At 46.8% G+C, this 17,209-nt stretch overlaps 1 protein-coding gene across 1 annotated transcript in view; it reads left to right on the top strand.

Moving 5' to 3' along the window:
* LOC140467904 (CD209 antigen-like protein C) overlaps positions 1 to 17,209 on the top strand; it is a 79,453-nt gene that overhangs the window by 51,435 nt on the left and 10,809 nt on the right. Inside the window, exon 6 of the mRNA XM_072563980.1 lies at positions 5,055 to 5,203. Within this exon, the coding sequence (XP_072420081.1) occupies positions 5,055 to 5,203 (149 nt within the window). The remainder of the gene's footprint in view (positions 1 to 5,054; positions 5,204 to 17,209) is intronic.

The following is a 17,209-nucleotide window of genomic DNA, read 5'->3' as shown; positions in this document are numbered from 1 at the left end:
ACCCATTCCCTTACCCTACATTTACCCCTGACAAATGCACCTAATCTTATGCATCCCCTAACATTGTGGGTAATTTAGCATGGCCATTTGACCTAACGTGCACATCTTTGGATTGTGGGAAGAAACCCACACACACTCAGGGAGAATGTGTTAACTCCACACAGACTGCCCGAGGCTAAAGTTGAACCTGGGTCCCAGGTGCTGTGAGGCAGCAGTGCTGACCACTGACCAACGTGCTGCCCAAATCATAAATCCTGTCTCTCAGAATCCTCTCCAATAATTTTCCCACCACAGATGTAAGGTTGACTGGTCTGTAATTCCCAGGATTATCCCTGTTCCTTTTCTTGATTTGTATCCCTCTCATCTGACACTACTCCAATGGACAATGAGGAGGCAAAGATCATCGCCAAAAGGCGCAGCAATTTCTTCCCTCACTTCTGGTAACCTGGGGTATATCCCATCGCGCCCAGGGGACTTATCTGTCCTTATGTTTTTCAAAATGTTCAGCACATCCTCCTTCTTAACATCAATCTGTTTGAGCATATCAGCCTGTTTCACGCTGTCTTCACAAATGTCAAGATTCCTCTCAGCAGTGAACACTGAAGCAAAATATGCATTAAGAACCTCCCCTACCTCCTCCGACTCCAGGCACTAGTTCCCTCCATTATCCCTGATCAGCCCTACTCTCACTCTGGCCATCCTGTTGTCACTCACGTAAGTGTAGAATGCCTTAGGGCTTTCCTTAATCCTACCTGTTGAAGGTTTGTCATGCCCCCTTCTAGCTCTCCTCAGCCCATTCTTCACTTCCTTCCTGGCTGCCTTATAACCTACCAGAGCCCTGTCTGATCTTTTTCTCCTCAACCATAAGTAAGCTTCCTTCTTCCTCTTGACTGGAAGTTCCAAATCCCTTGCCACCCAAGGTTCCTTCACCCTACCATGCCTTCCTTGCCTCGGTGGGACAAACCTATCCAACACTATCAGCAAGTGCTCCCTAAACAACCTCCACATTTCAGTCATGCATTTCCCTGAGTACATCTGTTCCCAATTTAGGCACCCCAGCTCCTGCTTAATACCATTGTAATTCCTCCTCCCCCAATTAAATACTTCCCCATACTGTCTGCTCCTATCCCTCTCCATGAATATAGTAAAGATTAGGGAGTTGTGATCACTATCATCGAAATGCTCTCCCACCGAGAGGTCTGACATCTGGCCTGGTTTGTTGCCAAGCACCAAATCCTATATGGCATCTCCTCTAGTCAGCCTATACACATATTGAGTCAGAAGCCCTTCCTGGGCACGCCTGACAAAAACTGCTCCACCCAAACTATTTGAACTAAGGAGTTTCCGATCAATAGTAGGGAAATTGAAGTCACCCATGACAACAACCCTGTTACTCCTGCCTCGCAACCTCCTCCTTGTCTCTGTTGGTATTAGGGTTTATAGAAAACTCCCAATAAAGTGACTGCTCCTTTCCTATTTATGACTTTTACCCATACTAACTCAGTAGACAAACCCTCCTCAGTGAGGAGGATTTAATTTTTATCATTCCTCACCTCAAGCCACATGGTCCGGGTTTGAGTTTCACTCCAGGATTTTGTGGCCTTGGAAGGTACAGACTGTGATAGGTTGTGAGTGGAGGTAATCACCTTCTAGACCTAGCCTGGCAAATCATTTGGCAAAGTCAACAACTCTCAAATACATCAAAAGGTACGTACGCCAGGAAGTGAGAGCACAAGAGATGCTTGATGCGGAGTAATGCTCTAAAAATTTTTGTTTCTGGCTTCTTCAGGCTGTTTTATGAAAACAAGCAAATTGGAACCAGACGTAAAGGGATGGGGAGTGGTGGCTGGATGTGGAGGAAGAAGTGTGTGGAGGGAGTTGAATGTGTGTGAAAGTGGGGAGTGTGTGTGAAAGGGGTGAGAGTGTGTGGCGGGGGGTGAGTGTGTGTGAAAGGGAGGAAGTGTGTGTGGAAGATGGGATGTGTGGAAGATGGGATGTGTGTAGAGGGGGAGTGCATGGAGAGGAAGTGTTTGCAGTGCGGTGGGGCGAGGGAGCACATCAAGCCTGTAAGTCCCCATCAGATCCCTATTTTAGGGATTATTTGGATCCCTCCGCGTGTAGGAGTTTGGGTCAGCTGTTCAGTCACTTTCCTCCCCTACAGCAACCTATCAGATTCTTTGACATTTTTCCAACAGCAGAGGCAAGTGGCTGATTAATCCCACAATGAGCAAATGGGCTTGGAGAGAAGACCAGAAGCAACATTTGATCTAACTGTATTGAGGAAATTCTGTCATGATGCCATCTCTAACTGACAATGACAGGTAGCAGAGGGTAGCTAATCAGATTCAACCATGTGCTTCCTGAGCTACTGCTCACTACTTACGTTGGTGACACTGCTAGGAAATTTTCAACAGCCAAACAGTCTTATTAACAAATGCTGGTGTCCAGAGGAGTCTTCTCATTGGCCCACTTAGAAAAACTGCGCTGCAGTTGACCCACACAGTCCACGGCCCTACTGCTGGGTGACTACGATCGCCTAAGACCAGGGCTCTGCTAATGACCAGAAGCCAGGAATCCAGAGAGGATCAGGTCAAATGGTGCACACTTTAGTTTCATTTTGTCTGAATGGCACATCAAAGTGTCCCTCCATTTGCCCCACTGTGTCACATTGCCTTGTCAGCACACCCTGGTTTCATCAGTCTCTTCAGGAATTGAAGATGAATCACCAGGACATCATTGCGAATAATATTGAAGAAATTTCATTTGTGATATCAATAAAATTATGCCTTTTGAACTTTCTTTGGATTGACTGATGCACATTGATGTTTATGCTTCATTTTAGACATCTCCCAGCCTGTCATCAACTCCCTCTTTCAATGTAACCTCTATTCCACTCCCCCTGATGTGCTCATCTACTTTCATCTGTAATGTATTTATGGCATTTGTTGAAACCGTTTCATTGTAGTGGCAAGATCTGTATTGTAGCTCCTCTAATCTTTGATCCCTAACAAAGGGAAACATCTTCTTGAAATCTATGTTGTCAAACCCATATATAATTTTCAACGTCTCTGCAGGATCCCTGCTCAGATTTCTGTTTTCTAAAAGACTGGGCCCCGATAGAAATAGCCTCTCACCTTCTGTATCGTCCCCATGAACCTTTCACACATATTCTCCAGTGCCTCTGTAGCCTTTTTGTAAAATGGGGATCAGGACTTTTCATCAATTTTGGACGGGAAACTGACACGGAGAATTTAAATGAGGTGTCTGGGCCCCACTCTGAGCTTCCATTGGGAGATTTCCTCAGAGCTTGTGCCCTGACAGACCCAAATACAACTTCAGTTATTTATTTAAGGTCAGGTCTGACTAATTAGAGGGTTAGCCGTGTTTGAAGGGTTAAATGCTGAGGACAAGTTGTTAGCAAAGGAAAGTAATCTTGGTTATCCAGTGTGCTTGAGGCAGCAGGAACTTGCTAGCACCTACGTAGTCTGTCTCACTCCCACAAACTTTACTCATGATCTCTGAAGTGGATCAGTAAGGTCTTCAGTTATAAAATCAGGTGAAATGCTGCTGTCAACTTTGGTAAGGATAAGACTCAGCAAATTGAAAGCTGCAGAACCCTATTCAGCTCCATGTAGCATCGAAATTCCTGATCAACTGTATTTAAAGTGTCCAATTGTCAACAGAACTGACCAATCAGATTGACAATTCAGGGCAATTAGTCATGTGAGAATTTCTCCGAGTCCTCAACATTAACCTCTGTCTTCACAAAGGATGATGGCTTTTGGTCAAGTGGACAAGAGTGTCTCCCAGTGTCACACACACCACTCAGCCTTCAACTCGACATTGTATCGTGCTGGGAGGATGGGCTGAAAGTACTAGTGCACAAAGTGTGACCTGCTGTGGTTCAGAGCCCACTGTCTATTGTTACTCAGCGGTACAGTCAGTGGATGAGTGTGAAAACCTCCAGAATTGCCCTTTAACAGTGAGGAAATCATTGGTTAGGCTACTCTTCCTCACCCAGCCCACGCATTACAGATTTTGTCTCTCCACTGTGACACATGTAGGAATGAACACTGGAACAGTCCTGAAGAAATCAAACTCCTATTAGCACATTGAGAACACCCTCCATTGTGGGGTCTGGCACTGTCACCGCGCAGAATGGCCAAGTCCATGAGCAACCCAGGTGGCAAAAACCGGGCATCCACAAAATGCTATGGGCCACCAACAGGAGCAGAATTATAGACTTCCACAGTCTGTCAATGCATGGCCCACAAGCAGCCCTTCTCACCCATCTTCATGAAAAGCTTAGACGTCACACTACACTGGGCTATCTTCCACAAGGTGTATTTGAAATCACAAGGCTTTGGAGTATTGCCCCTTTGTCAGGTGAAGTCTAGCATCCCCATGTATACTTCATGAAACTAAACTGTGTAAAGCAAACCTAGAAACTTCTCAACAGCTTATTCCTAAAGGAGTGGCTCAAGTGATTTTTAGCTGAGTCATTGAATGACACTGAGCTTGTTGTTCAGGTGATGCCCTAGGCTCTCAAATGTCCCTTTCCTCTGCAGCCTCTCCTCGCCATGCTTCACTACACCACCCTTACCCAAGGCCCCTATATTTCCCACTCATTTTCTATCCTGCTTACCAAATCTTCTCCGCTGTAAATCCTTCTCTGACTGCTTCCCCCTCTGGCTCTCTCTAAGTAACTGCTACAAGGTCAACTGATCCTGGTGATTCCTGGGACTGGCGAGTTGCTTCTGGGATTGGGATCTACAGGACTTCAGTTACAAACCATTGTGTTGGGTGAACTGATTTTCCAGCCTCAGTATGTGCTGCAAGGCGACTGGGTCGAGTTCAGTTGAGATTCAAACATCATAACCTTGGATAGTGAGTCTCAGTGTTGAATATATCTTTGGGCAAGGCACTGTATGGTGTGTAACCGGTGTGTAACCAGTAATGTTACAATACTGGGTAAAACCTCAGTGAGCGAAGAGATTAATGAGGTACTGCTGTGTCCCTGTTGGCTCAAAACATTTATTTCCATGTCCTCACAGAACTATCGAGGGAGTGTCCTGAAGACTGGAGGCGATTTCAACGAAACTGTTATTACTTTTCATTAGAAAGCAAGAATTGGACAGAAGCCCAGAGATCCTGTGCATCACTGGATGCCAATCTTGTTGTCATTAATAGGCGTTGGAAACAGGTAAGAGATTCAAACAGTTTTGAACTCACCAATTCCTCAGTGACCTCACAGTAAATGTCAAATCAGAAATTCAGAGAGAGAGAATATAAGAAGTGAAGTGCAACAACATCAGCCCAAATCCTGCCCTATTATTCAAATCAATCTTGGACAATCATTTGCGTTCATATCAAATCCCACTCCCTGCCCAGTATCCCTCATTGTGGTAATGTCAAGGATGTGTACTCATTAGGATATTGTGTATTATGTAGTGTAGCATGATCACAATGCTAAATGGAACAGATTGTGAATAAACTGGAAACTTATAACTGGGCATCCATGAGGCACGGGGTGCCATCTGCAACAGCAGCAGAATCATACCCCAGCACAATCTGCAACATCATGGCCCAGCATATCCCCCCCACACAACATTATCAACAAGCCAGGAGACCAACCCTGGTTCAATGTAGAGTGCAGGAGATCATACTACAGCAGCACTAGGCATACTGAAATAAATGAGACTTCACCCTGGTGAAGCTACCAAACAGGATTACTTGCTTGCTAAACAGGATAAGCAACATGTGATAGTCAGGGCTAAGTGAGCTCACAACCAACGGATCAGAATTAAGCTCTGTGGTCCTGTCACATCCAGTCATGAAAAGTGGTGGACAATTAAATAACCTACTGAAGGAACATAGCACAGGAACGGGCACTTCGGCCCATGATGTGCCAAACATGACACCACATTAAATTAAACCCATCTGCCTGCCCTTGGTCTATATCCCTCCATTCCTTGCATATTCATGTGCCAATCTAAAAGTCCCTTAAATGCCCTGATTGTATCTGCCTCCAACACCATCCCTGGCAGCCTGTTCCAGTCTCCTATCACTATCTGTAAAAAAAGTCTCCCCGAGCCTCTGTCACTCCAGAGAAAACAGCCCTAACTTGTCCAGCTTCTCCTTATAGTTCATCCAGGCAGCATCCTGGTAAATCTCTCCTGCATCCTCTCCAAAGCCTCCTGTAATGTGACAACCAGAATTGAATGCAATACTGTAAGTATGGCCTAACCAAAGCCTTATAAATCTGCAACATGACATTCTGAATCTTGTATTCAGTTCTCTAACCAATAAGGGCAAGCATGCCATACACCTCCTTCACCACCTTATGACAACTTGACAACTTGACAAGCATGACAACTTTCAGGGAGCTATGGACTTGAACCCCAACACTTCTCTGCATGTCAATGCTGTTCAAGGTCCTGCCATGAACTGTATACTTTTCTTTAACATTTGGCCTCCCAAAGTCTCACTCTTGCCCAGAGTAAACACCTTCTGCCATAACTCCATCCACATCTGCAACTGATCTATATCACAGAGTATCCTTTGACGACCTTCTACAGTATCCACAATTCTAATGATCTTTGTGTCACCTGCAATCTCACTGACCAACCCATCTACATTTTCATTCATATCATCGCAAATAGAGGTCCCTTTACAGATCCCTGTGGAACACCACTAGTCATTGACCTCTGGCCAGTAAAACACCCTTCCACCACTTTGTATGAGCGAGGCAATTCTGAATCCATGAGGCCAGGTGTCTCATGTATCTTAATCTTCTGGATGAGTTTACCATGAGGGACCTTGTCGAAAGTCTTAGTAAAATCTATCTAGATAACATCCACTGTACTACCGTCATTGATTGCCTTTGTCACCTCCTCTAAAACTTCAACCAAGTTTGTTCGACCTAGCCTGCCCTGCACCAAGTCAGGCTGACTGTCCATAATCAGGCCATGCCTTTCCAAATGTGTGTAAGTCCTATCCCAAAGAAGTCTGTCCAATAATTTCCCAAGCACTGATGTGAGACTCACCGGTCTATTGTTTCCTGGATTATCCCTTCCTGAACAAAGGAATAACATCAGCTACTCGCCAGTCCTTCAGGACCTCTTCTGTGGCTAATGAGGACAAGTCTTGGTCAAGGCTCCAGCACTCTTCCCTTTTGCCTCTCAATAATCTGAGGTAGATACCATTGGGCCCTGGGGACTTATCCACCTTAATGCTCTTCAATAGACCAGGGATATGTAGCAAGAGTAATGTAGGCAAATCAAAGAAAGATGTGAGAGAAACATGGATTTAGTCAGATGGAATTTCAACATTTTCTTATTCAGTAATTTGTGCATCGCTGGCTGGGCTAGCACTTATTGCTGTTCCCTAGTTCATAGACTCCCTACAGTGTGGCAGCAGTTCATTTAGCCCATCAAGTCCACATTGACCCTCACAAGAGCATTCCACCCAGATCCAGCCTTATACCCTATCCCTGCATTTCCCATAGATAATCCACATTGCCTACACAGCCCTGGGTACAATAGGCAATTTAGCAAGGCTAATCCACCAAATCTGCACAATTTTGGAATGCAGAAAGTATCCAGAGCACCCAGAGGAATCCCATGTGGACAATGTGCAAACTCCACACAGACAGTTACCCAGTGGTGGAATTGAACTTGGGTCCCTGGCACTGTGAGGCAGCAGTGCTAACCAAGGAGCCACACTGCTGTCTCCAGTTACCCTTGAGAAGGTGGTGGTCAGCTGCATTCTTGAACCACTGCTGTGGTCCAACAAGTTTCATTTCTTTGTGCAAAGTTAAAAATCATACAACACCAGGTTATAGTCCAACAGGTTTAATTGGAAGCACTAGCTTTCGGAGCGATTTACATGTGAAAGAAGTGATACTAACTTGGTCATTTTGACAGATGAGAGACTTAACAAACAATCAAGATATTTTTCAGTTACATCACACTGTAAACTTTTGCTATAAATTCTGTCTTTCAATTGTGTTCTCCACAACCACCTGATGAAGGAGCAGAGGGAGACCAGAATTGGAGACAATATTCCAAAAGTAGCCGAACCAATGTCCTGTACAGCCGTAACAAGACTCCCAACTCCGACACTCACGCTCTGACCAATAAGGGAAAGCATACCAAATGCCTTCTTCACTATCCTGGTAAAAACAATGACTGCAGATGCTGAAAACCAAATACTGGATTAGTGGTGCTGGAAGAGCACAGCAGTTCAGGCAGCATCCAACGAGCAGCGAAATCGACGTTTCCTGATGAAGGGCTTTTTCCCGAAACGTCGATTTCGCTGCTCGTTGGATGCTGCCTGAACTGCTGTGCTCTTCCAGCGCCACTAATCCAGTATTCTTCACTATCCTGTCAACTGGTGATTCCACTTTCAAGGAACTTGCACTCCAAGGCTTTTTTGTTCAGCAACATTGCCCGGGACCTTACCATTAAATGTGTAAGTCCTGCCCTGATTTGCTTTTTCCAAAATGCAGCAACTTACATTTATCTAAATTAAACTCCATCAGCCACTCCTCGGCCCATTGGCCCATCTGATCTAGATCCCGGTGTACTCTGAGGTAACCTTCCTTGCTCAGAGTTAAAATCACACAACACCAGGTTATCGTCCAACAGGTTTGTTTGGAATCAGTAGCTTTTGAAGCAGTGCCAGGAAATCGAGTGATTCCAAATACACCTGTTGGACTATAACCTGGTCATAGAGTCATAGAGGTTTACAGCATGGAAACAGACCCTTCGGTCCAACCCGTCCATGCCGACCAGATATCCCAACCCAATCTAGTCCCACCTGCCAGCACCCGGCCCATATCCCTCCAAACCCTTCCTATTCATATACCCATCCAAATGCCTCTGAAATGTTGCAATTGTACCAGCCTCCACCACTTCCTCTGGCAGTTCATTCCATATACGTACCACCTTCTGCGTGAAAACGATGCCCCTTAGGTCTCTTTTATATCTTTCCCCTCTCACCCTAAACCGATGCCCTCTAGTTCTGGACTCCCCAAACCCAGGGAAAAGACTTTGCCTATCTACCTTCTCCATGCCCCTCATAATTTTGTAAACCACTATAAGGTCACCCCTCAGCGTCTGATGCTCCAGGGAAAACACCCCCAGCCTCCAACTCTGGCAACATCCTTGTAAATCTTTTCTGAACCCTTTCAAGTTTCACAACATCTTTCCGATAGGAAGGAGACCAGAATTGCATGCAATATTCCAACAGTGGCCTAACCAATGTCCTGTACAGCCGCAACATGATCTCCCAACTCCTGTACTCAATACTCTGACCAATAAAGGAAAGTATAATAAATGCCTTCTTCACTATCCTATGTACCTGTGACTCCACTTTCAAGGAGCTATGCACCTGCACTCCAATGTCTCTTTGTTCAGCAACACTCCCAAGGACCTTACCATTCAGTCAACAAGGTAAAAACAATGACTGCAGATGCTGAAAACCAAATACTGGATTAGTGGTGCTGGAAGAGCACAGCAGTTCAGGCAGCATCCAACGAGCAGCGAAATCGACGTTTCGGGCAAAAGCCCTTCATCAGGAATAAAGGCAGTGAGCCTGAAGTGTGGAGAGATAAGCTAGAGGAGGGTGGGGGTGGGGAGAGAGTAGCATAGAGTACAATGGGTGAGTGGGGGAGGAGATGAAGGTGATAGGTCAGGGAGGAGAGGGTGGAGTGGATAGGTGGAAAAGAAGATAGGCAGGTCGGACAAGTCAAGGAGACAGTAACTGAGCTGGAAGCTTGAAACTAGGATGAGGTGGGGGAAGGGGAAATGAGGAAGCTGTTGAAGTCCACATTGATGCCCTGGGGTTGAAGTGTTCTGAGGCGGAAGATGAGGCTTTCTTCCTCCAGGCGTCTGGTGGTGAGGGAGCGGCGGTGAAGGAGGCCCAGGACCTCCATGTCCTCGGCAGAGTGGGAGGGGGAGTTGAAATGTTGGGCCACGGGGCGGTTTGGTTGATTGGTGCGGGTGTCTCGGAGATGTTCCCTAAAGCGCTCTGCTAGGAGGCGCCCAGTTTCCCCAATGTAGAGGAGACCACATCAGGAGCAACGGATACAATAAATGAAATTGGTGGATGTGCAGGTGAAACTTTGATGGATGTGGAAGGCTCCTTTAGGGCCTTGGATAGAGGTGAGGAAGGAGGTGTGGGCACAGGTTTTACAGTTCCTGCGGTGGCAGGGGAAAGTGCCAGGATGGGAGGGTGGGTCGTAGGGGGGTGTGGACCTGACCAGGTAGTCACGGAGGGAACAGTCTTTGCGGAAGGCGGAAAGGGGTGGGGAGGGAAATATATCCCTGGTGGTGGGGTCTTTTTGGAGGTGGCGGAAATGTCGGTGGATGATTTGGTTGATGCGAAGGTTTGTAGGGTGGAAGGTGAGCACCAGGGGCGTTCTGTCCTTGTTACGGTTGGAGGGGTGGGGTCTGAGGGCGGAGGTGCGGGATGTGGACGAGATGCGTTGGAGGGCATCTTTAACCACGTGGGAAGGGAAATTGCGGTCTCTAAAGAAGGAGGCCATCTGGTGTGTCCTATGGTGGAACTGGTCCTCCTGGGAGCAGATACGGCGGAGGCGGAGAAATTGGGAATACGGGATGCATTTTTGCAAGAGATAGGGTGGGAAGAGGTGTAATCCAGGTAGCTATGGGAGTCAGTGGGTTTGTAAAAAATGCCAGTGTCAAGTCGGTCGTCACTAATGGAGATGGAGAGGTCCAGGAAGGGGAGCGAGGTGTCAGAGATAGTCCAGGTAAATTTAAGGTCAGGGTGGAATGTGTTGGTGAAGTTGATGAATTGCTCAACCTCCTCGCGGGAGCACGAGGTGGCGCCAATGCAGTCATCAATGTAGTGGAGGAAGAGGTGGGGAGTGGTGCCGGTGTAATTACGGAAGATCAACTGTTCTACGTAGCCAACAAAGAGACAGGCATAGCTGGGGCCCATACGTGTGCCCATGGCTACGCCTTTGGTCTGGAGGAAGTGGGAGGATTCAAAGGAGAAATTGTTAAGGGTGAGGACCAGTTCGGCCAAACGAATGAGAGTGTCGGTGGAAGGGTACTGTTGGGGACGTCTGGAGAGAAAAAAATGGAGGGCTTGGAGGCCCTGGTCATGGCGAATGGAGGTGTAGAGGGATTGGGTATCCATGGTGAAGATAAGGCGTTGGGGGCCGGGGAAACGAAAGTCTTGGAGGAGGTGGAGGGCGTGGGTGGTGTCTCGAACGTATGTGGGGAGTTCCTGGACTAGGGGGGATAGGACAATGTCAAGGTAGGTAGAGATGAGTTCAGTGGGGCAGGAGCATGCTGAGACAATGAGTCGGCCAGCGTGGTCAGGCTTGTGGATCTTGGGAAGGAGGTAGAACCGGGCAGTGCGGGGTTCCCGGACTATGAGGTTGGAAGCTGTGGGTGGGAGATCTCCTGAGGTGATGAGGTTCTGTATGGTCTGGGAGATGATGGTTTGGTGATGGGGGGTGGGGTCATGGTCGAGGGAGCAGTAGGAAGAGGTGTCCTCGAGTTGGCGTTTGGCTTCAGCGGTGTAGAGGTCAGTGCGCCAGACTACCACTGCGCCCCCTTTATCCGCTGGCTTAATGGTGAGGTTGGGATAGAGCAGAGGGATTGGAGGGCTGCGCGTTGTGAGGGTGAGAGGTTGGAGTGGGGGAGGGGGGATGACAGGTTGAGGCGGTTAATGTCCCGGCGGCAGTTGGAAATGAAGAGGTCGAGGGCAGGTAATAGGCTAGCGTGGGGTGTCCAGGTGGATGCAGTGTGTTGGAGGTGGGCGAAGGGGTCCTTGGAAGGTGGGCGGGAGTCCTGATTGTGAAAGTAAGCTCGGAGGCGGAGGCAACGGAAGAAGTGTTCGATGTCACATCGTGTATTAAATTCATTGATGCGTTGTCGGAGGGGGAATGAAGGGGAGTCCTTTGCTGAGGACTGATCGTTCGTCCTCAGTGAGTGGGAGGTCTGGAGGGATGGTGAAAACTCGGCAGGGCCGGGAGCTGGGATCTGGTGCGGGTGTGGAGCTGGGAGTGGGGTCGGAGCCAGTACCTGGAGTGGGTGTGATGGTGGGGGGAATGGGGGTGGAGGCATGAGCTGGGGTAATGTTGCCCTCGGGGTTCTGGGGTGTGGGGATAGTGACAGTGGGGTCTGTGGGGGGCGTGTCAGCAGAATGCAGGTGAGTGGTGCTGGTGGGGGTGGAAGTGGTGGTGATCATGGCAGTAGGGGTGGCGGAAGTCACTGAGCATGTGGCATTAGCGATGATGTGAGGGGCGGAAGTGGCTGTGGGAGTGGCCATGATGGGGGCGGAAGTGACATCATCACTCAGCGTGGGGGTGGTAGCTGTGTCAGCCGCATGGCTAATGGCGTTTCCGAGGCCAGGGGAATCTTCTGGAATGTTTGAGGAGCGCTGGTTATGGAGGTGGGTGGATAAAGGTTTGTTGTACTTACAGTTTTTGATGTTTGAGATGGAATTGAAATACTGTTTGTTGAGAGTATGAATTCTCCTGAGGATGTCGTACAGAGTGGGTCCTTTGCAATTCTGAGAGAGTGTGGCCCTCAGCTGAGGCAGGACTGACTGGAGAGAGGTTAGGTGCCGGCGCATTGCTGCAAGCGTGGAGCGGAGGATCCTGAAGGAGAACTGTTGCTGGTGTTTTTGAATCTGTAGTCTGTACTGTTTGTCCTGTTCGGGTCCGAACTCTGCTGGTTTAAAGGTGGTCTGGAGTCCGTGTGGGATGAGTTGGTTACGGAGGCATGCACTGAGGAAGCAAATGTGGCTGTGGTAGCAAGTTTGTTTCACAACATGGTTGAAGAGCTTCAGAGCAGAGGAAATGACCTGGGAGTTGCAGTGGGAGAGGGACTCCCTGAGATTCTTGTAGAGAGAGGAGGAAAACTTCTTCAAGGCAGGCATCCTTGCAAGAGGATTCGCAGTCGGGTTAAAATCAACAAGGTAAAAACAATGACTGCAGATGCTGAAAACCAAATACTGGATTAGTGGTGCTGGAAGAGCACAGCAGTTCAGGCAGCATCCAACGAGCAGCGAAATCCATGAAGTGTATAAGTCCTGCTAGGATTTGCTTTCCCAAAATGCAGCACCTCGCATTTATCTGAATTAAACTCCACCTGCCACTTCTCAGCCCATTGGCCCATCTCGTCAAGATCCTGTTGTAATCTGAGGTAACCCTCTTTGCTGCCCACTACACCTCTAGTTTTGGTGTCATCTGCAAATTTACTAACTGTACCTTTTATGCTCGTATCCAAATCATTTATGTAAATGACAAAAACTAGAGGACCCAGCACCGATCCTTGTGGCACTCCACTGGTCACAGGCCTCCAGTCTGAAAAACAACCCTCCACCACCACCCTCTGTCTTCTACCTTTGAGCCAGTTCTGTATCCAAATGGCTAGTTCTCCTTGTATTCAGTGAGATCTAACCTTGCGAACCAGTCTCCCATGGGAACCTTGTCGAACACCTTACTGAAGTCCATATAGATCACATCTACCACTCTGCCCTCATCAATCCTCTTTGTTACTTCTTCAAAAATCTTAATCAAGTTTGTGAGACATGATTTCCCACGCACAAAGCCATGTTGACTATCCCTAATCAGTCCTTGCCTTTCCAAATACATGTCCATCCTGTCCCTCACGATTCCCTCCAACAACTTGCCCACCACCGAGGTCAGGCTCACCTATCTATAGTTCCCTGGCTTGTCTTTACCACCCTTCTTATACAGTGGCACCACGTTTTCCAACCTCCAGTCTTCTGGCACCTCACCTGTGACCATTGATGATACAAATATCTCAGCAAGAGGCCAGCAATCACTTCTCTAGCTTCCCACAGAGTTCTCGGGTACACCTGAACAGGTCCTGGGGATTTATACACCTTTTCCCATTTCAAGACACCCAGCACTTCCTCCTCTATAACCTGGACATTTTGCAAGATGTCATCATCTGTTTCCCTACAGTCTATATCTTCCATATCTTCCATATCCTTTTCCACAGTAAATACTGATGCAAAATATTCATTTAGTATCTCCCCCATTTTCTGCGGCTCCACACAAAGGCCACCTTGCTGATCTTTGAGGGGCCCTATTCTTTCCCTATTTGCCCTTTTGTCCTTACAATATTTGTAAAAACCTTTTGGATTCTCCTTAATTCTATTTACCAAAGCTATCTCATGTTCCCTTTTTGCCCTCCTGATTTCCCTCTTAAGTATACTCTTACTTCCTTTGTACTCTTCTAAGGATTCACTTGATCTATCCTGTACAGTGACACCATGATTAGCACTGCTGCCTCATAGTGCTAGAGACCCGGGTTCAATTCCTGTCTCAGGTGACTGTGTGGAGTTTGCACATTCTCCCCGTGTCTGCGTGGGTTTCCTCCCACAATCCAAAAATGTGTAGGTTAGGTGAATTGGCCATGCTAAATTGCCTGTAGTGTTAGGTGAAGGGGGAAATGGGTCAGGGTGGGTTGCGCTTCAGTGGGTCGGTGTAGACTTGTTGGGCCGAAGGGCCTGTTTCCATACTGTAAGTAATCTAATCTACTCTATACCTGACATATGCTTCCTTCTTTTTCTTAACCAAACCCTCAATTTCTTTAGTCATCCAGCATTCCCTATACCTACCAGCCTTCCCTTTCACCCTGACAGGAATATACTTTCTCTGGATTCTTGTTATCTCATTTCTGAAGGCTTCCCATTTTCCAGCCGTCCCTTTACCTGCGAACATCTGCCTCCAATCAGCTTTCGAATGTTCTTGCATAATACTGTCAAAATTGGCCTTTCTCCAATTTAGAGCTTCAACTTTTAGATCTGGTCTATTCTTTTCCATCACTATTTTAAAATGACTAGAATTATGGTCTCTGGCCCCAAAGTGCTCCCCCACTGACACCTCCGTCACCTGTCCAGCCTTATTTCCCACGAGTAGGTCAAGTTTTGCACCTTCTCTAGTAGGTACATCCACATACTGAATCAGAAAATTGTCTTGTACGCACTTAAGAAATTCCTCTCCATCAAAACCTTTAACACTATGGCAGTCCCAGTCAATGTTTGGAAAGTTAAAATCCCGTACCATAACCACCCTATTATTCTTACAGCTAGCTGAGATCTCCTTACAAGTTTGTTTCTCAATTTCCCTCTGACTATAATACAATCCCAAAAAGGTGATCATCCCTTTCTTATTTCTCAGTTCCACCCAAATAACTTCCCTGGATGTATTTCCAGGAATATCCTCCCTCAGCACAGCTGTAATGCTATCCCTTATCAAAAATGCCACTCCCCCTCCTCTCTTGCTTTCGTTTCTATCCTTCCTGTCGCATTTGTATCCTGGAACATTAAGCTGCCAGTCTTGCCCATCCCTGAGCCATGTTTCTGTAATTGCTATGATATCCCAGTCCCATGTTCCTAACTATGCCCTGAGTTCATCTGCCTTCCCTGTTCGGCCTCTTGCATTGAAATAAATGCAGTTTAATTTATTAGTCCTACCTTATCCCTGCCTGCCCTGACTGTTTGACTCACTTCTGTTCTCAACTGTTATAGTCTCAGATTGATCTCTTTCCTCACTATCTCCCTGGGTCCAACACCTCCCCCCCCCCCCCCCCCCCCCACCCCCACCTTACTAGTTTAAATCCTCCGAAGCAGTTCTAGCAAATTTCCCTGCCAGTATATTAGTCCTCTCCCAATTTAGGTGCAATCCGTCCTTCTTGTACAGGTCACTTCTACCCCAAAAGAGATTACAAAGATCCAAAAATGTGAATCCTTGTCCCATACACCAGCTCCTCAGCCATGCATTCATCTGCTCTATCCTCCTATTCCTGCCCTCACTAGCTCGTAGCACTGGGAGTAATCCAGATATTACTACCCTTGAGGACCTCCTTTTTAAATTCCTGCCTAACTCTCTATAATCTCCCTTCAGAACCTCAACCTTTTCCCTTCCTATATCGTTGGTTCCAATCTGGGCAATGACCTCCTGCTGGCCCCTTTCCCCCTTGAGAACATTCTGCACCCTCTCTGAGACATCCTTGATCCTGGCACCAGGGAAACAACACGCCATTCTGCTTTTTCTCTGCTGGCCACAGAAATGTCTGTCTGTACCTCAGAACTACAGAATCCCCTAACCTAATTGATCTCTTGGAAGCCGACGTTACATTAGAGCCAGTCTCAATACCAGAAACTTGGCTGTTGGTGACACATTCCCCTGACAATCCATCACCCCCTACATTTTCCAAAACAGCATACCTGTTTGAAATTGGTATTTCCACAAAAGACTCCTGCCCTAGGTGCCGACCTCTCTTACCCTTCCTGGAGTTAACCCATCTATGCGACTCTATCTGAGACTTTCCCCCTTCCTATAACTGCTATCCATCACATACTGTTGCTGTTGCAAATTCCTCATTGTTTCTAACTGTCTCTCCAACCAATCCATTTGATCTGGTAAGATCCGCATCCAACAACATTTATGGCAGATATGATCTGCAGTAACCATTAAACTCTCTTTAAACTTCCACATGTGACAAGAAGTATATATCACTGCAAAGGCCATTTTTGCTCCTTCACAATCTACAGACCCAGAAAATAACACCGTCTTATTCCTCTACAAAACATTGCCCCAGGTTAAATTAATAGTTATGGCTTATATTTTAAGTTTAATCAAGAGACTTATCTCCAAAGACATATAATCAAGAAAGAACCCACTCTACTCACTACTGCAGTCTTTCTATTGGACAAACTTAAAACAACAACTAACTTATCCGATTCTGTGTTGTGAACTTTGCCCAAACAGGTTCCTCCAAGATTAGTTGTGAAATTCACTGTTTGTTTATTTTCCCAGACGCATTCCGATGTCCAGTGATACATGAATTCAAAAACAGTAAAGGCAGTAACTGTGCAGGTTTTCTCTCTCTCTCTCCTGCACTGACCTCACCATGTGCTTCCTTTGTCTGTTCGTCTCCCTTTTAAAACTGCTGTTGTTTTGACTTTTTTTTCCCCAAAGTTTAAAACAATGCAACAACATACAAAACAGTAATTGCTGCTCCTGGAATTCGAGGAAATCGCCTCCAGCACCAAAAATACCTCAAAAAAAAGGAGCGACTGTTACAGCCAGAAATTTTTCTCGTCCTGCATCTTGGATTACCCAGAATCCTTTTGTTGTGTGATTTTTTAACTTTGTCCACCCCAGTCCAACACTGGCATCTCCAAATCATTC

The sequence above is a fragment of the Chiloscyllium punctatum genome, chromosome 46 (genome assembly GCF_047496795.1).
Source record: "Chiloscyllium punctatum isolate Juve2018m chromosome 46, sChiPun1.3, whole genome shotgun sequence".
In the NCBI taxonomy this organism is placed as follows: domain Eukaryota; kingdom Metazoa; phylum Chordata; class Chondrichthyes; order Orectolobiformes; family Hemiscylliidae; genus Chiloscyllium; species Chiloscyllium punctatum.
Note: the sequence above shows the minus strand (reverse complement) of the source record. Positions and strands in the feature narration are given on the sequence as shown.